Source organism: Mycteria americana, chromosome 2 (assembly GCF_035582795.1).
Source record: "Mycteria americana isolate JAX WOST 10 ecotype Jacksonville Zoo and Gardens chromosome 2, USCA_MyAme_1.0, whole genome shotgun sequence".
Lineage (NCBI taxonomy): Eukaryota > Metazoa > Chordata > Aves > Ciconiiformes > Ciconiidae > Mycteria > Mycteria americana.
In genome coordinates, this window is record NC_134366.1 from 44,850,220 (window position 1) to 44,874,824 (window position 24,605).

At 39.1% G+C, this 24,605-nt stretch overlaps 1 protein-coding gene across 1 annotated transcript in view; it reads left to right on the forward strand.

Annotated features, from left to right (window-relative positions):
* The first annotated feature begins 3,852 nt into the window (after positions 1-3,852).
* Positions 3,853-24,605, forward strand: part of CMC1 (C-X9-C motif containing 1) — a 48,072-nt gene continuing 27,319 nt past the window's right edge. Inside the window, exons 1-2 of the mRNA XM_075493186.1 lie at positions 3,853-4,027; positions 15,873-15,965. Coding sequence (XP_075349301.1) covers positions 4,003-4,027; positions 15,873-15,965 — 118 coding nt within the window. The 5' untranslated portion in view covers positions 3,853-4,002. The remainder of the gene's footprint in view (positions 4,028-15,872; positions 15,966-24,605) is intronic.

Here is a 24,605-nt window from a genome sequence, read left to right on the forward strand (position 1 = left end):
TAGCTGGTATAGTGCTGTGTTTTGGATTTAGTATGAGAATAATGTTGATAACACACTGATGTTTTACTTGTTGCTAAGTAATGTTTACACTAGTCAAGGACTTTTCAGCTTCCCATGCTCTGCTGGGTGCACAAGAAACTGGGAGGGAGCACAGCCAAAATAGTTGATCCAAACTGGCCAAAGGGCTATTCCATACCATATGATGTCATGCTCAGTATATAAACTGGGGCAAGTTGGCCAGGGGGTAGCGACTGCTGCTCGAGGACTGGCTGGGCGTTGGTTGGCGGGTGGTAAGCAATTGTATCACTTGGGTTTTTTTCTGGGTTTTGTTCCTCGCTTGCTCTCTTGTTGTTCTCCTTTTCATTACAATTTATTATTATAATAATATATTTTTATTTCCAGTTATTAAACTGTTCTTATTTCAACCCATGAGTTTTCTTACTTTTGCTCTTCCAATTCTCTCCCCCATCCCACCGGGGGGGGGGGGGGGGGGAAGGTGAGCAAGCGGCTGTGTGGTGCTTAGTTGCCAACTTAAGCTAAACCATGACAAGGCTGATGATCTAATTTACATCTAGACTGCATATAAAAGCATGCAGAACATGTATTTACAAAGTGTTTAGCTTTTTAATCTATGCTACTAAAATTCTTGTTACGGCTCTTAACACTTCACATCTCTAACACAGTAGTCCCCTCCTTTCTGGTTGTGAAAATTGTCCTGCTTATATTCATTCAAACTGCTATAAGAAAATAATTTTCTTGCGTCACTGAGTCAGGCACTGTACTGCCTCCTGGGATCATTGCATTGACTCCCAAGTCAGACACAAGCTATTTATCTTAATTTAAAGCCCTTTGTGGACAGTTTCTGTGTTACTTAAGCCATTCCTGCTCTACATAATGCCAGTCTCATTTACTTACTTGTCAAGATAATACTTTCTCTGATACTTTCTCATTTCCAATACTTTCTAATAGCTCGAAACAGCAAGACTATTATCAGACCCACATCTGCATATTCTCTCACTCAAAAACTGTTTCTGCCCATCAAATCTCCAGAACAAAGTTGTTCTATCCATTTTTCCCTTTGCATTTGTTTTTATTTCCCCAAGATGTCTCTTACTCCCTTGCAGTTCTTAGCATTCTTCATTCTTTCACGCCACACATGAAAATAAGATTTGCTGAGAAACACTGTTTCTGCTTTCCTGGCCTGTTACTGGAAGAAGAAGCAAGAGAGGACAACTTCCCCGAGTTAAAGCTGTTGGACTTTTTGTATTTGGTGACTTCATCAAAGAACAGACATACTACTTCAAAGCAAAGTTCTGTCTAGCCTAGTATCCTGTCCCTGAAAACAATCAAATTAACACAACAATACACAGAGCTGACATTTAAGTTCAAAGATCTCCATCTTAAATAAATCTTCACAGTTCTGATTCTGCAGGGCATATATAAACACCAGTAGCCAAGAGTTTAAGAGCAGCAAAAATGACCAACCTTTTTTTTTTTAATTCAACTTACTGTTGTAAGTGTACATTCTCCCTTTTGGTTCTCATGCTGAAAGCTCCTTTTTCTATCACGTGTTTTCTTGTATTTTCTCAATGCATATATATAATAACTCTTCACAGATTGGCTGGTATCTTTTTTTTTTTTTAAAAACACTCTCTTACATTCATTGTAGAAGTGGCATAGTCCAAAACCCCTTAATAAAACAAACACAAATAAATTGATACATTGCATTTTCACAGCCCAGTTCAATTAAAATTCCCAAATCAGTGTATAAACATTTACTGAAGTGGTATAGTTTAAAGTTACAGAAAACAATTGTAATATCCACATTTTACCCCAAGAAATGAGATCAAACTTGTGGATTAAAAAAAAAAAAAGCATATATACACTTAGTGCTCTATAACAGAAATGCTCAACATCAGTAAGGCCAAAAGCATTCGTGTGGAAGATTTTGCCTACATCACGCTCTACTAATTTCTGTGAACGTATCGGCACGAAGAACTTGGCTCTTAGTGTAGCCTCAAGTTGAAACAATCCATTTTCGAATAAAGGGACTGAATTTTCATATGGGGAAAATAACATAAATCTGGGAAAAAACTGTGGACTTGAAACTCGTACCTTTACTTTAATGAAAATTCATTTTAAGAATAAAATAGCATTGTAATTGTGATCAAAATTCTTCCTACTGATTTTTTTCTAGACTGCTTGTTGTTATCTTCCAGAGGCATATAAGGTCTATATGGTGTTTGGGGAAGACTCCCAGATTTCTCACTTCCCTGAAAATCTAATGTTTAAAGCTCAGTCCCTTTCCACTGAACAGGTTGTAACAATGAAGGATAACAGAGGAAATACTGTATTTAGAAGAATTTTTGCAGTCTCGTTTAAGAGGCTACTGCATAAACCGACTAATTCTCCATATCACCTGTCAGTCTAAAACGTTGAAGAGGCTGGTAGGAAAAGACAGCAGGCTCTTTGAAAACTCTGGATTGTATTTGTTAAAACAAGTCCTGACTTTCAGCTCTTACTATGTCTCCTTGTTTTTCATTTCTCTCAATTTCTAGGGAATCATGTTCTGAGGTTTTTGAATATGAAAGTATGGTACTTTCTCACAGGCTTTTTTATTCCATGTTTTGTTTCTGGAAGTGGTCAGCCTTGCCTCATGCCACTAAAGAAAGACTGGTCAGTCAAATACACTAGAGACTCATAAATAAAAGATATCAGAATTAATCCTCTGCCGTTAAAGTATACTTCATATATGTCTCAATGCTTACTCACACAGGCAGACCAAAAGGACACACAGATAAATTAGTCATTTTTAACAGTATCAAACTTTTAGTGACGCTATCAAAAAAACCATTTTGTATTCTTTCTGTAGACCTCCCCATTTGTATAAAAGTTTTTCATGAGCAACCGCACTGTTCTTCAAATTTTCTCTTAAAACCCAAATCTTTTTAATAACCAGGCAGCTGACAGCCCATATTCAATCCTCTATAGCACATCAAAGGTATCTGTCTGACCTTTTGATTGCTAACATTTATTATGCCATGTTTTACATAGCAAGGTCCTTTTCTTACGTATACCATGCTTGAAAAGAATGACAGGACGTTGACACAAGAAAATGGAGATACTTTATGCTGACTGCATAAATAGAGGTTAAAAAAATGTAAGCTGTAAGTGTGTGCGGTATGGAGTAACCCAACTGCCGCATTTTGCTAGGCTGACCACGATGCCAACAGGAATTTCCGTAACAGTATTTTGCCCAAGTTTCTGGTGGGACACTGAATTTCCCTGATTCCTCCGTCAGGTGAACACCTGTTGCATGAACGTGGTCCCAGAGACTATTTACAGACACAGGCAAGAGGGTCTGTTGCCCATACACCGCAAAGCCCTTTTCAAAGGGCACAAACTCATCGATAGAAATGGCCACCATTGTAATTCTCATCTTCCACTTCAAGCCCTTGCAGCGGAAGCCTCAGACACCCCAAGGGCTCCCTCGGCCGGAGGCTGCGACACCGCGGCCTGCAGTCCTGTCATGGGCCGCACCCACACGGAAGTTCGCATGGGGCTCTCGGGGAAGCTGGTGTCCTCTGTACCCGGACCTGAGGGGACCCCTCGGTGACTCCCAGAGACCGAGCCCACCCACGCTCCCTCTGCCCCGTTCACCACACCTCGCCTCGGCGGCGGGAGCACGGCGCGGAAGGGCGGGGGGGCAGCGGTCACCGGCTCTGCCCTGCTGCCTCACCGCCGCCCACCTGCCCATCCCACGACACGGCGCATGCGCCCAGACTCCCGCACTCCCTCCCGCGGCGCAGCTAGCGCATGCGCCTTGCCCCTCCTCCCGCGTCTTCGCCTGCTTTCAACGCCCTTCACCTTGCGCGCGCCCGCCCCCGGTCTCTGCCCGGTGCGGGGAAGAGGGGGTGGGGCTTGGCTGCGCTGCGCCTGCGCGGCAGGGGTAGGGGCTGGCTGCGCCGTGTGCGCAGCTGCCGCCGTAACGTGGAGCCGCAGATGGAGCCTCCCCCTGGCGCCGCAGGTAGGGGCGGCCGCCGCACGCGCTGGCTGGGTGACTGGCGGGCGGGCGGCGCGCGGCGGTTCGCATGTGCAGCGAGGGGGAGGGGGGCGGCGGCGCGCCCCCTCTCTCCCTCTTCCCCTCCCCCCCCCCCCCCGCTGCCGCCTCGGCCCGCCGCCGCCCGCCTCGCCAGGGCTTCCTGTGGGAAATCCCCGGCGCTTTCTGCTGCGCCCTCACACACGCCGGCGCGGAGGGCGGGCCGGGCTGCACCGCCGGCGGGTGCAGGGAAGGGTCAGCCTGAGGGACTCGGGCCGGCCTCCGCGAGCCTCGGCGGGCTGGGGCTGCCTCGCCGCCCGCAGCGGGCTCCAGGCGTCCTCCGGGCAGCGCTTTCTCCGCCGCGTCCTCCCGCCCTCCCTCCAGCCGCGGCCGTGACCTCCGGCGGCAAGACGCGGGGCGCGGCGCCCGGCTTCGCCCCAGCGGCGGCGCAGGCTGCCCCGGGGCGTCGAGGTGCCCGCGGGGCCTTGCTGCCACCCGGCCTGCTGTAGTCTCCCTGCCTGGGAAACAAATGTAAAGGCAAAAAATACTGAGGTTACCTGGTCCTCGTCTTCGTGTTACCAAGATCTTGTCTGAACATTTACAGCCACGTATCCCCAGAAGTGAATTTAAGCCCATGTCCTTACACCCACATAATGTTCATTCCTGCCCTGTTCCTGAGGCAGGTGCCTTCAGCTGGGTATGTTGGTGTTAAAAGGCCAATCCCCCCACCCCCAGCAGAATGAAGCCAGCGAGGCATTGGTATGCTTTAGCTAACACAAGGTGTTGAGACACCTGTAGTTGGTGGTGAACTGCAGCAGGCGTGACTGTGCAACCTCGGTCTGTGTGGCCTGTGGCCACCTTCAAGAGCTGAAGGATGCCAGCCAAGGCCAAGCTCTTGATTTCTGATGGAAACCTGTCCTGGGCCTGGCTCTCCAAGCAAGGCATCCATAGAGTCATCAAGTTCTGTTTTGTTGATTGTATAATCTAAGCATTGATGTGTTATTAAATTAAGGAAATGTTATAAAACTTACCACTGCATTTCAAGTGGTGGGTGTTCATTTACAGCATAATTTTGCTCCCAGTTGTCCTTTGGAAAAAGCCTAGTTATTACACTAGCTCAGTTCAAGCTGTTGTGCATTCAGTGTATGGCAAAAAGGATGTCTCCAAACACTGAAGTTCATCAGTGTTCTGCTTCCCTAATTGTGTCTATAATTACATTACATGTCCCTCCTAATCCATGTTGTAGTTGTATGTTGGCTGTGGTAGGACTACTGAGGATGTACTTTGGGTATATGCTGTGCGACACCAATACTGAGATTCATCTGCTGAGCGGTGGCATTGCTTGCTGACACCTCTCTAAATTTGTTATCCAGTATCTTTTGCTTACCTCCCCCCCACCATCAGTCCCTGGCTGTTACGGCTCGGTTGAAAACCTCAGAATGTGAACTAAAAGCAGAGATGTCTAAGCGAGGTTGTAGAGAAACTGGAACAATAGCTGCAAGAGGTGTGAGCTGTCCTGTTCGTATCAGTAAGGTGTTAACTCAGATACTTCGCTGCGGTGGTTTTTAACGTCATCATTGTTAACTGCTTCTTGGCTCACATACGAGAAAAAAGAGGGAGAATCACAGTTTAGTAAATTGTTAACCATGACTGATGCTTCGTTTTATGGTCACAAAAGATGCAAATATTCTCATGGCTTTGCCAGGCAGTAGGGAGTGAATATCAAGGAGTCCTCTGAAGCTCAGAACGTAAAACCTGTGAATTATGTCATGATTTGTACGGGAGGAGTTTTTTGACAGCCACAGTTTGGGAACGAACTGTGGCTGTGTCATTAGGTGATTGCATCCAGTAAATAAATTGGTAGATAAATCTGTTGACAAAACTATATGTTACACTATTTTGTTTTATCCTTCTTCAGATTGAATGTGCTGCAGCGCAGCATTGAAGTTGATTTTTGTATGCAGCACTTCCAAAACTCTGTAGGGTGCTGTTTTCAGTAGTAGAGGTCATGGTTTATTAGAAAGCTCATTTTCTTTTTAATGTGCATTTGGTTATAGCTGTTATTTTCAGATGGTGATGTCTGGATCCCTAGTTGAAGATTCAGAAATGTGTAAAGAGAAAAGTGGGGTTATTGACAGTAGCTTAGATACACAGTACAGGTTTTGGTACCTATCCTGGACGTTTTTGGGGTCTTAAGAACAGCAGGGTTGAGGACTGATTTCATAATTTTCCTAAGCTACTTAAATTGTCTGTTTCTTACTGTCATGTGGAAATCTAGGTTGTTAAATATAGTGGAAGGAGAGAATTGGGCTTGCAGAATGGTTGTGACTTGTTTCAAAGTGATGTGGGCAGTAAGGCAGGGCTGGAAGAATATACTGAAAGAAATTAAATTATAGCTTCAAAAGATGGAAAGGAAAAAGTAATGGAAGATAAAGCAATGTTGAATTTAAAGGGCAAAAATTTATAAGTAAAAGCTTTTAATTAAACTTCTTTTAGATAGTATTTGTGATTAAGAGCATAAGTTGCCACCATCAAGAAGGGAGTTGAATGAGAATGACCTTTTTGATGCTCCTAGTGCCTTTGACCTGTGTTGGGAACATGAAGGAAAAAGATAATTGTGATTTCCTGAAGTTGTTTGACACCACATTTTAGAGAACTGTTCTGGGAGAAGAACTAAAAAATGAAAGATGTATTGGGATGCTCCAATGAGTTTTATAATACTGAGTGGTTTGAAAGGATTCTTCAGAGTTTAAAATCCTTGTATTAATGTGACCAAAAGGCTTTCAGTCTTCTCTTTGTGTCAGAACACCTCATGCTCTGCAACTTTTGAAAACACTGGTGACTATGAAAACATGACTATGATTTTGATCATAGTCATGATGTTAGTTTCTAAGGTCTTCATTCATTTGTATTATATGTACTGATTGTTCATTAAATACATAGGTACAGAAATCAAAGGTAGGTATTGTTTTTTCTTATCTGTTAATCCTTACTTCCAGTTAAAAAAATAAACCAGGAAGAATGATATTTGGTCCTGTTATTCAAAAGCCTGGCTTTTAATTTGTGTGTGGTGTTCGTTATTTGGAATGAAAGGTGTAAATTGTATCTTGAAAGGGGTGGTTAAAGAGCTAAATATTCAAGTCCTCAAGGAGTTTGGGCAGGTTTTTTTTAAATGAAACTTTTATTTGTGATTTACTTTATTTTTCTTTATGCCTTAGCACACAATTCTGAAAATTAGCAAAGAGGAGTATGTAGTGCTGTAGCCACCGATTAGTGTTATTGGGCATGGTGGGAAATCTTAGGTGGTTAGCATCTCCTCTCATAATAATTGAGGGGTTTCATTGGTTGTTGGATTTTCCTGCATCCCTTCATCCAGATGCTGGGTACTTTGCTCTTTTTATGTAGGTTTTACCTGTTACTTATCTCTTGTTTCTGATGCAAATCATTGCACAGTTCTTGAGGTCACTGCTTAACTCTGTTTTATGTGGTCTGTTTGGTTTATATGCTTCAGATAGTTTGTGATTTTTGCATGACCTTTCTCAATTTCTTAAACCTGGTGGAAGTAAGCAGTAAATTCTTGGACAACATCCACTGTTAGTTAGAAAGGGCATAGAAGAAATAGGGATTGTACACTTGGGACCGGTACAGACAAGAGGTGCTCAAAAGTTTGGGCTTTGCTTAAAAAGTGTGGAACCCTGTGTGTAGGAATCCAGTTGTATCTGTGCTGTTACTATATTTTTGCTGTTCCAGAAAAAAAACCCAAAATGTGTATTTGGTTGCTGAAATATTGCTGCATTGTGTCTTTGTTTAAGTGACAGAAAGTTGTGTTGAGGATTTTAAATCAGTTACCAGGTGAAGCATTCAGAAGCTTTACAATGGCGGAATTAAGGCTGTCTGTGCTACTTCAGTCCTTGGCAAGTCCACGGCCCTAGTTGTTCCTGACTTTGTGTTTTGTGCATTTTGCTGGAATCCTCATCTGCAGTTCTCAGAAGGGATTTGAGGTGGGGTGGGGTGTTCCCCTTATAGGTAACTCACACCCTACCTTTTCCTAACTGGCAGGTCTGTCATACTTGAATAATAGTTCAGTCTAGGTGTTAATGAACCAGCATTATTTTCAGTAGGAAATATTAAACCCTGATCTGTAATTAATTCTTTGGGCCCTGTAACTGGCTTTGCTCTGTGAACAAGAGTGTAAAAAAATCTCCTGGTGTCAAAAATCTTCACAAGCAACTTCAGGCTTGGCTTTACTTATTACTCACTAGATGTATGAGCATTTGCAATCTGCATGTAATTAACAAATAAGTGTGCTTTGTCAGGTCTGCTTTTCCTTTTCTTTCTAGATATTACAGACTTGCTGTAATATAGCCATTGTTCATTTTTAGCAAACAGGCTTGTCAGTATTCTCGTAATCCAGTACTGCCATATTGCAAGAATACGAGCCCCAAAGCAAAATGTAAGATAACAAATTCAGCCAGTGAAAAAGGTGAAAATTGACTTTGAGGTGATGATAGAATGGTGAGAAGTTAAAGCTTTGGAAATTTTCCCTGGTGGTGTCATCCCTGTACTCCATCTTTATTTAAAGTGATGTCAGTATTAGATAGAAAGATCTCAAAATCTGTAACTTTTTAAATACAAAGAAATTTATTCATATGCATTAAAAGCAAAAAAAAAGGTTGCTGTGTAGAGAAGCGGCACTGATCAGCCTCTTTTGCTTTTAAATCAGGGTTTCAGGATATCGTGTATGTTTTTTCACTTGGATTATAACACTTCTGTCACTTCATGTTGTCCTTCTATACTTTAAAACCTTAGTAGAGAGCAAAGTACTTAAGACTGTAGTTCATATGCAAACACCTATGTGCAAATGAAATTACCAAACTCAGTAGGATTTCACGTATGCATAAAGATACTTGGTCCTGGTCCATCATCAGTCAGTTCACACTGGATGTTTTTGACTGATAAAATCCATTACCTTAACAGGAGCCTGAATGTTTTTGTGGGACCGAGGTTACAAAGCAGTATGCTGAAGCTATTGGCCACTTTGACCATGAACCAAGACCAATAGTCACTTTGGCCCCATGAACCTCTTGGCAGTAAGGGCACAGGAGCCCCCTCACAAGCTACAGGACTGGGTACTTGAAGTATTAATTACACTGATACATAAAATTACAATTGTAGAAAAAAACTTTAGATTTTAGAAACATACTTTTTTTTTCCTCCTATGACTTTAATGGGTCTGTCGCTAAATGAATTTGTTCCGATGTGTGACTTAGTGTTTTAGAATAGTTTTAAGTAGTTGATAATATATTCAATTATACAGACTTTTTTGATAACTATTTTTGATACACATATGTGCAAATGAATTTGCATGAATTAATGTAAGATTGGTAACTTTTATTTAATACAAAATGGATAAGCTAGGCAGAATAAAGGAGGTGGAAATTTTGAGTTGAAAGCATACTTTTCCTGGAGGAGTAGTAAGCTATAATTATCTTTGCCCATTGAAAACACTGTTACAAGTACACTAAAAGAAATCTGAAATGGTTTTTGAAAAAAATTAACCTCTAGAGCCAATAGTCTGATTGATGAAAGGAATGCTTGCCAATAAGCATGCAGTTAACACTGTGCTGCTACTTCTGTTACTAATAAAAGTGTACTTTTTCAGTGTAGTTTTACAACTAGCTCATAGGCAAGTGTTTTAAAACAAAGTTTTGGGATGAAACGGAGTATTTACAGCACAGAAATAATTTTTACCAAGTGATACAAAATTAACTGAATCCCTAAAATTAATGCACTTACGTAACTTAGCTATAAACTTGTTATTCATTCTCCAGCCCATCTTAAGTGTTGTTTATACTATAGATCTGCATATGGAAAAAATGAGAGAATGGCTGGTAAACTCAAGTTTAGTAGGCTCATCACAGATGAAGATAAGACCTTCCCTTCCAGGAAGATAACTGTATTAAACTTCTTTAGAGTGGAGATTTTCTTTAAATGTGGTGTAAGTTAAAAAATGGGAATTCTGCATGTGTGTTCTTGTTTTTCCTCACTGTAATAACTCTATTATTTCTGCTGCTGAAGTTTTCATTAATACTTTTTAAAGTTCTATTTCTTAGCTTAAAAAAGAAAGGCATCTTAGAAATCTATTGACTGACAACTACTTATCTTTGATGGCAGCTGGTAGGAAAAAAAATAATAAGGTGTATTTAAAAAAAAAAAAAATCCCTTTTATGGCTCCACATTTCTGAACCAACACCCCAAAATACTGAAAGCGATTGTTTTAAAGTGTCTGTGTTTTGAAGAGTGTTATATTTTTTAACTTCGGTTCTTGAACCTTGACTGAACTTTCTACAGCATTTTTGCTAGTAAATAACATAAGTGATGTCTAAAAGTTGATATAACTGGGACTTCAAGAAAAACATGAGGTATAACAGTTGCTAATGAAAATGTTAAAAACTTACTAAAACTTTCTCTGTTCTTCAGATATACTGTGATTCTTACTGAAGCAGCTGTAATATTTAAAGTACTACTTTGAGCTTTTTTTTTTAAAATGTGCATGGATAAACTGAACCAAGAAAATCCAAATTACAGGTTGTGTAATGGGAAATTCGTGTTTCAAAAACTGTTACTGGAATCGCTTGACTTGCTTCCTCTTGGATGCAGAAGGTATGAGGCTTCTGTAAATATGTGGGTAGACAAGTTTTCGACTTTTTCTAAACTTTTTCTGAGTAATCTGTGTCCCTGCTACCTGAAGTCATGAGAGAGATGAAAGCAGAGCTGTGAACTACCAGCAGGACATAGTGACAAAAGGGTGAATAAGTCAGTTACCAGCTGTGTTGAATGAAGAGGGGAGATGATACGACTTTTCTCAGGACACTCTTCTAGGAAAGCTTTTGTCTTGGAATCCCGTTTTTGTAATAGTCTTCTAATTAATATGACAAGCCGCAACAGTCCCTTTCATTATTAGGACTGTAAAGCAGCTTTGTCCTCTTGTCCTCTTAAAGGTCTGCTGCCTACAGCACAGGTCTACGCCATGGTCCTCTTTTTCTCAAGGCCTTCCTGGATGCTGTGGTCAGGGGCTGGGAAGCCAGAATAGTATTCGTCATCTGTTTTCCCAGCTTCCATATGGAGTGAATTTGATGTGTGTTCTGTGCGGTTCTAGTGGTTGTGGTGCTCTCGTTCCTATTGATGCATTTATTTCTTGATTTTTTTTGGGGGGGTCATTTTTACAAAAATAATGAAAACCGCTAAACTGAATGGCTGTGGTCCTTGGCCTTCCATGGCAATAAATAGCTTTTGCAGCTGAGGGTTTTGATCAACGACAGAAAACTATTACAATTGTAATCTTGTGCCCTACATATTGTATGCAACCAGAGAACCGTTTCAAGCATTGAGATTTGCCAAAACCCACAGATTTTATTTGTTTTTTTAAAAAAAAAAAGTCTTAAATGTGTTCTTAGTGTTTTGCTGAACAGGGATATGTCCCAGTTTAGTAATCTCTCTCTCTCCTTCCTTTAATTCTTTACAGTGGGCTGAGGTGGTAAAGAAAACAATTTCTCTTTCGCAGAGAGATTCCCTTTTCTGTAGTTTTCTTCCCTTCTGTCTTATTTTATCTGTCTTATTTCCTTGGCTGTAGCCTTATTCACATTTTCAAGCAGCTAGTGACTTAGATGCTGTAACACCTGCAAGCCTGCATTTGGTTTTAATTCTGGGTTAACTTCTGTTTATATTTTTACAAAATATTTAGTTTTTACTGTTAATTGTATTTAGTCTGCTTTTTGTAACCTTTACTTAGTTAGCTTGTGCTCATCCATCTGTCCCTTGTAATGTTTGATGGTACTAGCAAATTTCAACAGAATGTAAGGTTAAGGTAAAGGTAGAATCTCAGGGTATTAAGTTGCTCTAACAAACGTGCCTGAGTTTTGCCTGGCAGGGGGAGAAGGAAAAGCTACTGCTAACATTTATCTGGCCCTCTGGAAGCTGAGAGGTAGCATGTTCTTGTCAGTTCTCTTTGCGGCCAAAGGCCACGATCATCTCAAACAGCCTACCCAGAAGACCAGGCAAAGTGTGTGGAGGATGTGTGTGGGAAACAAAGGTATAAGCTTTCCAATGCAGAAGGCAAACTGTAGGAAAACATATTTCTTGCTTGCCTGGGGATAATTTTATTGATGTTTTGAAGATAAAATAAAACAGTAGTAGGTCTGTTGTAATGCAGATTCTTCTGTAGGGACTAGTCTGCAGCAAATCTGGTATTAGAATAAGAATTATCTTTCTTAGTGCAGAATAGTGAACTTTCCAAAGGGGCAAAATGTACTTATTCTAGAAACTGTAATATAGTTGAAAAAAGGCAAAAGGAATTGATGGTTTCACATCATGGCTGTCTCATGTTTTTTGATGAAGTCTTACTTCTGAGGTGTTGTTTCTTTGAGAGTTCTTGCCATATATGTTACTGCAGAGCTGATTAGGTTAGACTGATGATGATCTCCTTGCAAGTTCCTATACATAGGTATCAGAAATGCAGTTACTGTGCACGTAAACATATTTTTCCAGCTGGTATCTGGTATTGTTAATATTTGTGCCTTATTTTTCTTTACTATTTTGTATAAATGCTAGGGATACCAACTTCAGTAAAGGGTTTTAAGATCCTTGAAGAAAAATCACTGTAATTGTAATGCAATGGATAGTTTAGAATCAAGGAAAAATATTAAAATACTTAAGATGTTACAGTTGAAACTCATGAATAGATACAGTACTGCCCAAACTGAACATCTGCATTTGAGCTGTTCGGAGAGACGGTTGCACCCAGACGCATAAAACTACCTCCTAGACGTTACAAGATGATTTGAATTGCTTGAGCTTTTCTTTTCATGGTTTAAAAACTGATACTTACCAACAAACTTCCTTTTAAGAACTGTAGATGAGATTATAAGTAGTCTTTACTCCTGTTTCCTTTATACCTTTGAATGATCACCTTTGAATTACTGTTGTAGCTCTCTTTTGATTCTTGGTACTGGACACTGCCCTGTGTCCTGATGTGCCCTCTCCTTCCTGCATTTTCAACCTCTGAAGGTTTGGCAACATGGGACTAAAATGAGGGAGTTTGCCTGGAGCACGGCTCTGTCATGGTTCTGGTTGAGCTGGTGTTAACACCAGCACAGCTACTTATTGCTATCAGTCTTATGCCCCTTTTCTTTTGAATAATCAAATGGAAGATGGGGTGCTTAAGCTAAGATAAAACCCAAAAATCCTTTTTGACTGTTCTGGGCTAACAGGGAGGCCTTCTCTCTTTTTTTTTTTTTCCCCCCCTCAGGGATGCCCTTGTCCTATTTCCCTTCTAGCCTTCAGTTACATTCCTGTCTGTCTCCTCTTTGTCAGTAGTGGGTTGCTGATCCTTGTGTTGGAGCCCTGTGGTTTGTTGTTGTGGGAACCGTGGATGCTTCTAGCCACCTCTGCCAGCTGGGAGAGCCCAGCTGCCCTTCCCAGGCCCTAAAGGCTTCTGTGCTATCTGCTACATTTCCATGTATGCTGGGGTAGATACTGATGTATAAAAGTTAAACGAAGTAATTATTCGAACTCTGATAAGTAGGTCTAGTTACTCAAAAGTGTAAAGCAGCTGAGAAGCACTTTTTTGTGTGTATTTGAGTTAGTTTTCTGTATTGAATTGGTCAGTCACTGTGTGATGAAGTGCGTAATAGTGCTCATGTGATGGAGGTGAATGAGGGCAATGGGGGACTATTAAAACTTCCCTTTTGGTGGCAGCTAGCAACCCAGTTGCTTATCTGTATCCACATTCATGGATCAGCTTAGTTTCTGCCTACTCTAAGCACCAGTATAAGCAAATGAAAGAAAAGGGGGGGAAGCTTAGGCTATAATTTGAGCCAGTGGTGCTCATGACAGTTCAATCTTCCTTCTTGTCCTAGTCTCACGCAGTTCCCTCTCATGGGCCATTTATGCAGTTACATAGTGAACTGGATCGGAGAATTTATCTAGCTGAAAAATTGCCTGACAAGAAGTTTATTTACCTTTAAACCAAATTAACTTCCCCTTTCAGTTCCCCACAGGCCTGCAGAGCACATCTGTGTGGGCAGAGGGGAAAGAGCATCGTAGGGACCGGGAGAGGCAGGACTGCAGTAGTGCCAGCTTGCTTTGACTGAAGTTGTTCAAAGTAGCTCTGAGGCATGTAGCTTGGTGGTGCTGTTTCCTGCCATGTCATTCAGCTGAACTGATTTGTCCCGCTTTTTAAAAAACACACGTACAATTTTGTGACAGCTTTGCGTTGTCTGTAACATCATAAATGCTTGGTGCAGTAATTGTACTGATATTCTGCAGAAAGTTAAAATGAAGGATATTTAATTGTAATTATTCTATCTCAGTCATGAAAATCAGAGCACAGAAGCAAATCTGAGTCAATGAGCTATTTGTGTTTGGCATTTTTGTTGTATTTACAGAAAACACTTTGTTTTCTTTCTTTTGCTATAGAAATTCCAAGTAAGAAATTTTTGAGGAGAAATATAAGTCTTTAGTTCCGATTCTGTGTATTGCTCATTGTAATCCTGTTTCGTTACCTGATTTCCCTAGTAATATCACAGATTCAATACTGTGTAACATCATCATATAACCTCATAGCATTAGTAAACTTTAAAACGTGATGAGTTAGAAATGACTAGAGAAATGTTGGTCTCTGTTGCCTTTTGATCTAGAAGTAACTGCAGATGCTCTGAAAAACATAGTGTTTGAAAATGGTAGGTAACTTAAATTCTGCTTCTTTCCTTAATTTCAATACATCGCTTTTTAAATTTCTTTCATTTCATCTAAATTTTTTTATAAGCAATTTTAAAATGAAATGATTGTCACTCAAAATAACAGTGTATCTGACAGTACAGTTTTCATAATGTCAGCATCACAGCTGATGCTATTCTGAAGCGTAATATCAGCATCAAAGGGTGAATAAATAGTGTGTTTGAGGAGGAAAACCAGGTATTTGGTATAACTGTTGGGACTATACGATATTCTGAACAAATATCCTTTAAAGGGTTTTTAATTCAGAAGCTAAGAAGTAAAAAGCTGTGCTTGATAAATTCTCATCCCTTTGTTTTGAAGAAAGTGGATTTGGAAATGCAGTATTTTTTTTCCTAAGTGGGCTGTGGTATTTAACTATTCAAAATCACTAGCTGTACTCAAGAGTACTGAATTCTGTTTTGAGACAACTGAAAGCAAACTGCAACTGTACTTTTAAGAGCAGAATTCAGACAGCAGTATTTGTTCTTGTTAAGTTGAATTTCTCAGTGAAAAAACTCCTAGATCGTCCATTTAAGAGGCTGCTTAGGTTTTTTTTAAAGAACTGAAGTCTTCCACATAGTAATACAAATTTCAAGTTGTGCTCTAATATGTGCTATATTTCTTAGCTTTATGACAGTGAGTAAAAAAGCCAGTTTGTGCAGATAATGTACATAGAAAAATACTCGTATCCTGAAAGAAAAGTAATTCTCAACCTTTGTGCAGTCTGTATGTACACCTTCTATTTAGTAAGGCAGAAATTAGAATGTGCTGCCAGAATTTTCTCCATTATTTTTAGTTCATTGTGCACATTGAGCAGAACAGAAATATTCAGGATAATGCTCATATTTGTATCTGAGCAGTTTTAAATCTTGGATTTTCCTGCCTTTTGGTCTGTGTGGTACTTCCATGGTACTTTCTGCTGCCAATTTGTGACAGTTGTAGTATACTAGTGTATGTTATATAAACAATGCTGTGTTATTTCTGTAGATTGACTTTCTTTGATGTATAGATAAAAAAAATATTTTTTTTATTTTGTTTTTTTTCCCCTCTCTTGCAGAAAATTCTAAGCTGAGACATGTAGAAAAAGATGTTTTGATTCCACAAATAATGAGAGAGCGAGCCAAGGAGCTGTGTTCAGATAAAGTGCAAGGTAAGAGTCAAATATTCATCGCGAGATTGGATGTATTCACTTTTGTGCCCTGAATATAACACTTGTTTTTGAAGTCAAGTAGTCAAAGAATTAATATGTATGATCTGCATCTTATCTGTTCACTGTGAAACCAGTAGTAAACTGTGTAAGTCTCCCATGTTGTCTTTGGCTGCTTGGTGATGTGGACTATTTTCCAAAATTACTTGTTCTCGAGGGCTGTGGAATTCAGTGTGATTGATAGAAAACCTTCCACATCTTGGTCTAGACTATGTGATGACAGAGCAGCACAAGAGTTACTATATTCCTGTACATAATATTTCATGCTTATATAAATGGAATTGCCTCATGTGAGCCTTCAGTTAGGGCCTCCTTCATTATGATAAATGTATTTAAATATTCCCAACTAACTGCATCCTTTCCGTGCCCCAATATTTTAATGATACATGCACATAAACACACATGTGTTATTAGGCAGGTGTTGAAATAGGATGATGCAGTCCACTTTTGCACGTTTTCATTTTCTTTTGAAGAGGACCGGACGGTAACTCTTTAAAGGTGGGTATCACCACTTCTTCTGACACCCAACTGTTCATATATTCCTGGAAGAAATCTGGAACTTTTTGAAGTGCCAGAAGGATAGAGCTACTTACACACAGGTTAGCTGAGAATGTTGCTGTAAGAAGGATGTAAGAATGGAAAAAAAATAATTAGTCCACAGAATTATTCTGTATAAGTGACATGCTTTCAATAGAGGGCACTTGCCTCTTGTCATCTAGATCTGTGCTCTCTAAACTTTTTTGATTGCGCACCCCATCAGTAAAAAAATTCTGAGCATGCGATCCCAGTATATGTATATTTATTTATAAATTGTATACATGTACCACTGTACTAGTATATTAAGTACATTTTAAAACACAAAAATAGAAATTAAAAAAGGATGAGCTAAAGATGAAATAAACAGTACTTTAAAATAATGTTTATGTTATTTATTAATGGTACAAAAACATTTTTGCTCGAAAAATATTACTATTAATAATAATATTCTTCAATGGTACAGAAACCTTTTTGCTCGAAAAATATTACTATTAATAATAATATTCTTATCAAGAGCTATATGATTGAATATGTGTCACTATTTTTTAAAATCTGGTTTAACACTTTGTGATATAACAATTCAACGGTCTGGTTCCACAGTCAGTTTATTTCAGTACTTGGTTTTAATGGGTGTCATAGCTGAAAAAGATACCTCACAAAGATGTGTAGATCTCAATGGAAGAAGCGCATCGTTGCCTGCACTTACTAAATCATGATATTCATTTTTCAGTCCCATCCACCAATTCTGCAAAGATTTTGCTTGAAATTGGGCTAGTAAATGACCATCTTCCCTGATGTCAATCGGTTGTTCTTCCAAACTGACTGGAAGGCGTTGCATGTTTACATATTTAACAAGCAGGTTCAAAACCCACTGAAACTCTCAGTTGGAAGATTTTTAAATACGTTAGAAAATTCTGTTTCCACGCTTTTAAAGTGTACAGATACGAGAGGCTTTATAGGTGACACACTAGGCTGTGTTCAGCAACAAAACCAAACCAAACCAAAGATCACATAACGGTGGAAACATTTCCAAACATCCGTTCTCAAAATGCTCTCTCCGTAGCACGAGTTTCTTTTGAAAAGCAGTTACTTTCCCACTTGTTGTTAAAACGTCACCTTCACCTTGAAGGGACACATTAAGTGTGTTTATTTTTTGGAAATATCTGCTAGGTAGCGAACTACTCACAGCCACCTGTCATCGCTGAAAAGGTCAGCAAATTTGGAACGCTTCTCTTCTTGTAAAAGAAAAATGCGTCAAGTTTGACAACTCTTTCAAGCACTTTGCCACAAGATAACCAGCGAACCTCTGTGTGGTGCAAGAGATTTTCACGGTCTGTCCCCATCTCATTACAAAGTCTGGTAAAGATGCCACTATTTGAAGGGCTTGTTTTATAAAGTTAACCACATTGATGTCATCCTGTAGCACTTTGTGCACTCCTGGCTCCTTGCTGCAATAGCTCGCCTATGAGCGATGCAGTGACGGAGTTCCATGTGCGGTGCTATCTCTGTAACCTTACCCTGGAATCCCTTTTTTATTCCAGTCAAAGCAGCCACTCCATCAGTGGTTACTTGCACAGTTTTTCCATAAAATATTGGTGTTTATTGAAGAAGCCATTTCCAATTGAGAATATATCTTCTCCAGCACATCTCTCCTTTAGTGGCTCACAAAAAAAAAAAAGTTCTTCAAGCGTTTCATTATTGAAATGCAAATACCATAAGTTGAGAGAAGTTAGAAACATCTGTACTTTCATCCAACTGTACAGCAAACCTCTCACGCTGTGTAACTTGTTCTAATGCTTGTTTCTTCAAATCTTCAGCAGTGTCTTTTATGCATCTTCCAACAGTATTTACTGACAAAGGAGTGTGTTTTAGTTTGTTGCCGTATTGTTTTGTGTGTATTATTTCAGCAATTTTTACCATGGCAGGAAGAACAATTGTTTCCCCAATGGTATGTGGCTTTTTGTCTTTCACTATTACCTATTTCTATTACTATAGAAACTTCAAAGGAGGCTTCTAGACATTTATCACTAGGTTTAGAGTCAAGTCTATTTAAAGTGGACCAGCATATTTTCAAGCAGCTGCTTTTAGGGATTCCCCAAAAGACATAAAGGAGTAGTGTTACAACAATTTTGAGATGAGTAAGTGGGAACACAGCTGGGAATATCTGCCAAAGGAAAGTGGCATCACATGACAGATAACTTCCAGTGCTGCCAGAAGGACTTAATACACCTTTTTTTCATTTTAATGATAATTGAAGAATTTTTACTTACAACTCTATACCTGTTGGGGAAAAAAATGAAGAGGAAGAGTAATTACAGTAATGTGGGTCATTGAAAGAGGATGTCAGTTAAAAATATTTTGAGAGCATGCTATTTGTGTAATTTTCTTTGGGGGTAGTCCAGAGGGTGAGGGTGTGTGTGTGTGTGTGTGTGTTTTTCTCTTCTGAACTTTCTCTATGTAAGATGAGGACTTTCGTTTCAGCATCTTAATTTTCTGTGGCAGCAACCAATATTGGAGATGCCTAAGCTGTGAGTTGTGGACCATTATCTTGCAGCTTCTCCATGTTTTTGCCTCTGTGAATTTTAAAGCAAAATGCTATCTTTTTTTTTTTATGTTAGGCAAAGCTATAATTTTTTTATTCTTTCTCCTGAATAGCGTTCAGCTGTGTATCTTCAGGAAAATGAGGTTTGTGGATGCATGTCTCCCCCTCATTCCTCTGTCACCTGTAAGCAAACTTTGATCAAATTGTCTGGAAGTTAGAGGTGGAAACTGAATATTTCTGACGCAATTTTTATAATCAAATAGACAAAAAAACCCACATTCATATCCCTGTTCAAAAAAAGGTGATAGCATCAGTTCAGCTATTTGAGACACCAAACCATGGGAAATGAAGCTTAAGCAGTTTTGTGAACAGGAGAATTTATCATCTCTTAAATCCATTGTGAAATTATTCCTGGAATAAATTTGTCTTGTTAGTACACAGGGATAGGTGTTAATCAGAGTAAATAGGCTATGGTTTTTATGCTGTAAACAATTATAAGCTATGAACATAAGCTGTGTAATTAAGTAATCAAAACTCCTGCAATCCAGTTTGTGTGCTACAGAGTGCACACATGTGCATGAAACTGTGCTGTTTACATTAAGTGGCATACCTGCTCATTTAACTTGCTCTCAGTATAGGATTTTTCTGCTTTATGTTAATTTTGTTTGAACAACTCCTATTAGTATACCTTTGTTTCATTTTGTCTTTAGGAAATTGTGGTAAATGCATTGGTAATATAGGAGACAAAGCTATTCTACAAGTATGGGCCTTTTACAATTTACTTGATCACGCTAGGTTCATATCTGTCCCTATGGGGAGCCCCTATACATTCAATAGTGCTCTGCGTGAGCACGGGGGTCCATCTGTATACAGTCCGTTACCTTAGCCTGCAGCTATACCACCTAGAGCTGTGTGCTTATCAGAGCTAATAATGCAAGTAGTGACAGCCTGTCCAGCACGTGTTCAAGAGTCATCCAGGGAAAAGAAACCCTAAGGGTTAAAAAATAAATAAAAAAATAAAGGTTTTGTTAACTCAAGAGGTGGTCCTGCTACCCTAGCATGGTTAAATGGGTGACCCAGTGCTGTGCTCGGGTGTTAGTGTACCAGAGTAGCTTAAGGATGAAACAGCCATGAAAATGTGTCCATTTGATAATTTTTAAGAACCATTAAGTATTGTATCTGGTCATACTTCATTTTACTTAGATTATTTAAATTTACTTTTAACTTTTTTCAGATTGTTCCAGTATAGTTCTTGTGTGTGCTGTATGTTTCTCAAGAATTTAGTACATCTTAGTTGCAGAATAATTTCTGTGTGTGTAAGATTTTCAAGTACTTTTTCAGTGAAAATGGATATATTTGTAGTTTTGTTAAGAGGGTAAACATGCTTTCTGCAAAACACTAGTTAGTTTTCCATTAACATTATGTAAATATGCTTTACTGTGTTAATATCCATGCACTGTATGTATGTGAAATTGTGAGCTATCATAGCAGTATCAAAAGTGTTGTAAAAACCAAGCAAACAAAAAAACCCAACAACATCATCATACAGGAACTTTTAATTGTATTTGTACAAACTGTACCATGAGTTTGTCCGAAATGATATTAAATCTATGTATTTCTGTATCAATGTGTCCTTGGCATATAAAAATATGTGCTTCCAAACTGAAGTAGCTAAAAGGAGTGTTGATTTGCCGTTGCCTCATCCATTGCTTTTATGAAATAATTTCTTAAGTGAACTGTTTTCCTTTAAAATTGTGAAGTTTTTGGCTTTAATTTCCAGTTAAAAAATTTGCGCTTGAGTAAAGTTCTTTAAAGCAAAATCATAGCAAATTTCAGGAACCTGAAGTTAGCATTTTTCATCAGAAGGGTTTATCTTTAGCTTATCAAAACTTCTGTAGTTTCATCTGGTCGTGCTGTGCTTTCCATGACTCCTCTGCGCTCTTGAACAAGGGACATGCACTAAAAAACCTGCAAGAGCTTTTGTTGATCTTGATCATATCTACAGAAATGTTTGTTCCATTTCTTAAAAGCACTTATTCTGCTGTTCAGAGTTACCGATTCTGAAATTTTTAACTTGATGGGTTTAGGTAGAGAAGAACCACTGAGGACAGAAATACATGAACAGTAGTACTTTAAGGATTGTACACTGAGTTCAGTTTGATTTGTGGTTACTTGGCTTGGAAAATAAAAACAGAAACAGCTGACTAACGTTGACGGGTTGTGGACTCTGACAAAGTTGTCTTAAGTTGAGATCCCCCCCCAAAAAAAGTACTTTTGGGATCATTAAGTCAGTCATGAGACCATAATTTTGTATTATAGTTGTTGTATATGTTTTGTCTATTTGTTGTATTATAAAGCAATTCTCCCCACTTTCCAAAATGCCACAATCCTTTTTTGCTGGGAGAAAAGCAGTCTTGCTCCAGAGACAAGGGGGTTTAGTTCTAAACTTTTTTCTTCTGAATTTTGTTGTCTACTACTGATACATGGTCTGGGTTTGGGCCTTTAAAGGTCACCAAGAGTGACGTGCAGATGTCTTGTGTTATTGTGACTCATTTGTAAGGCTCCAGGGTTTATGTAGGAAACTGAGCTACACACTTTTCAGGGTGAATACAGGGATAGATAGTTCAAGTCAGCCTGGTTCTGCCATTAGGAAGGCAGTGAAGTAAGGGAAGCAATTTGGATGATTGAAGACCTGATCCTGCCTGTCACTCTGCAAATAAGAATGTGCCCATTGCTCATTTGAAGCTTGCTGTGCGAGATATCCATTTGGCCAAGACAACAGGTTGTCCTGTTGCCTTTTTTTTAATGGGAGGGAGACCGAAGTGGGGGATGTTTCCCCCTGTGCTGAGTTGAGGACCTTCCCTGGAGCAAACTGTTATGTTGGTTCTGTTGTCTGTAGGAAGTGTGTAATTAGGGCAACTGGATTTACATTGCTGAAAAAACTCTTAAGATACTTGGCAAGGCTTTAAAAAATGGTTTGGAAAGTGTGGCTGGAAAAGGACATTTCCAAGCAACCACCCTCCTCCCATTCTCCCGTTTCCCCATTAGCCCTCTCCTCCTCAGGGCTCATGTTGATACTTAGTGAAAATGATGGGATGCAACACTACTGCAGGCTTCTCTACAGTAAAGCATGACCAGTGTCAACCAGAGTTTTGATAATGTGCAGTTACTCAACAGTCCTGTCACTGACATTATCTCTGTCCCCGTAGGGGCCACCTGCTCTACACCATGACCCTTACACCTGACACATCAAGGCCCATAAAACCAAATAAATTTCTGATTGAACTACACGTGATGCTGCACATTTAAATGGCCAAGCACACCTTTAGATATTCCTTCTTCAAAAAAAAGTCTTGTAATATATAGTTTATCAGAAATGCAGATAAAGAAATGTGTGAAATACTTAGCAAATTTCAGCTTGATGTTACTCAGTGGTATTGCTCGCTTTCCTTTGTATTGCAGGCCAAGTTCTGTTAATTGATGCAAACCCTTGCTGAATGCTGGGGGAGGATTAACCTGTTGGTACCTACAGTCATGGTTCTGAGGTTGACACTGGCAGATGCTAAGACTGATAGTGGTGGGAAATTACATGACAGCTCACATGTAAAAATTTTGATGAGTCTTATTTTCTTGAAGCAAATTAGAACTAAAATCACCATTTATAACTGAACTTTGCTCATCTGTTTTGCCTCATTGTGAAAATATAGTCCTTATAATTTTTTTCTAAATTCATGTATTTTAGGAGTGTCTGGGAATACAGTGATCTTCTAATTGACCAAAGCAAAAAGATCAAGTAACTGATAAAAAAATCAATGAGTTAATATGACAACTCCTGGTAATTTTTTTTAAATTGAGCTGCTGTGATGAGAAATTGCTTAAGCGTGCTTGTGTACATATTGTTCAGAGTTTGATGGAAAGCCTGAGAGGTTACATGGAAGGAATCATAGATTTTGTGACCAGAATAGCCCTCTTTTATGGGAGTGAAAAAAGAATGCTGCCCTATTACCTGCAACTTCATTTTTGTGAGGGGAAGGTTAATATAATTTGAGAACACAGGCTCAATCCAGGAACAAAACTGCAGGTGGAGAAGAGAAGAATGGTATCCTCTGTTGCTGTATTTATTAGCTGAATATTAAAGTACATTATAGTCATATGGTGTGTGACCCCATGACCCTATATGAAGCTATTGAGATTACTGTTGTACATGTTGTGCAGTTGTCAGTTACTTAAATTGTTTTAGATGTTTTGATAGTGTACAGCTGTATTTAGTACTGGTAATAAATTACTAGGTGTTTTTCCCTGCTTAGGGTTTCTCAAGAGTAGGATGCTGAATTTTTATATGATGTTCTTGTTTGTGCACAATAGCTTTTCTTTTGGAAAAATGATTCAGCTCTGTATATTTCCAATGAAAATTTGCTCTCATCACATTTAACTATGTGAATTAATACAATCTCTAGAGGGATTATGGTATATTGAGCTTTGCTCCAACAAACTGGGCAGAGAGAACAGCTATATGTAAATTACAATTTGACGAAATGAGATCCTAGATCTCATGGTCTTTTTTAATGATACTTACAGCATTAACTACTCTCAGCTAATTTAGGGGATTTTATAGAAAAGAAATATGAGAGTATATTGTGTTGCTTGGTGATGGAAATTTAAGTATTCTAACTAGTGTTAGGACTTTGAAGAAAATGTTCGGGGAGGGAACCTACCCTATTTGATTTTTTAATTTTTTTCTTCCCCCCTCCATGTCATTTCAACCCAGCTGATGATAAGAAATGGGTCAGACTGCTAGCTTTACCACTGCAACTTAGTTGTGTGGGGTTTTTTATTTTTTTATTAGGGAATGGAACAGCTTTTACAGGGACAAAGAGAAATGAAATCACTTTCAATGAAAGAAAGAGGCCTCATTATAGTCACCAACAGCAGTTATTGACAGCTACACTTCCTATTAACAAGGAGCATTTAAGAGTTTGGCTGTTGGATCTTTGGACTTGATCTAATTTGCTAGCATTAATTAGTTTCTTTTGAGCACAGACACTTGGTGCTCACAGCTATAGATTTGGAGGACTAATTAGGACAGAAAATTGAACAGAATGGGGTAAGGCATTAACCTTCAACCATTACCAGCTGGGGCTCTGATAAAGACCACAAGAGTCCAAATGCTGCTATTCATGCAAAGAGTACTCTAATGAATATCAATTTCAGCCAGGTTGCCATATCCTACAAGCACCGTCTTAATTTTGATTCTCTTACCTGGTTGAGATTTTTATGTATAGATATTGAAGTGATATTGGTAGTTCAGAGCTCACAGATGACAACCTTGATAGGTTACCTATGTTTTGTCCAGTCTTTCAATTTGGATTTCTCAAGCGATTTTATTGGTTTCTGGTTAAGATCCTGAATTTCAAATTGTTTTCCCTGTCTGGCATAAATATATTAAGATAGCACAAATTAATTACATGATGTTAACAAATGCTGGTTTAAATAGAAGAGACCTG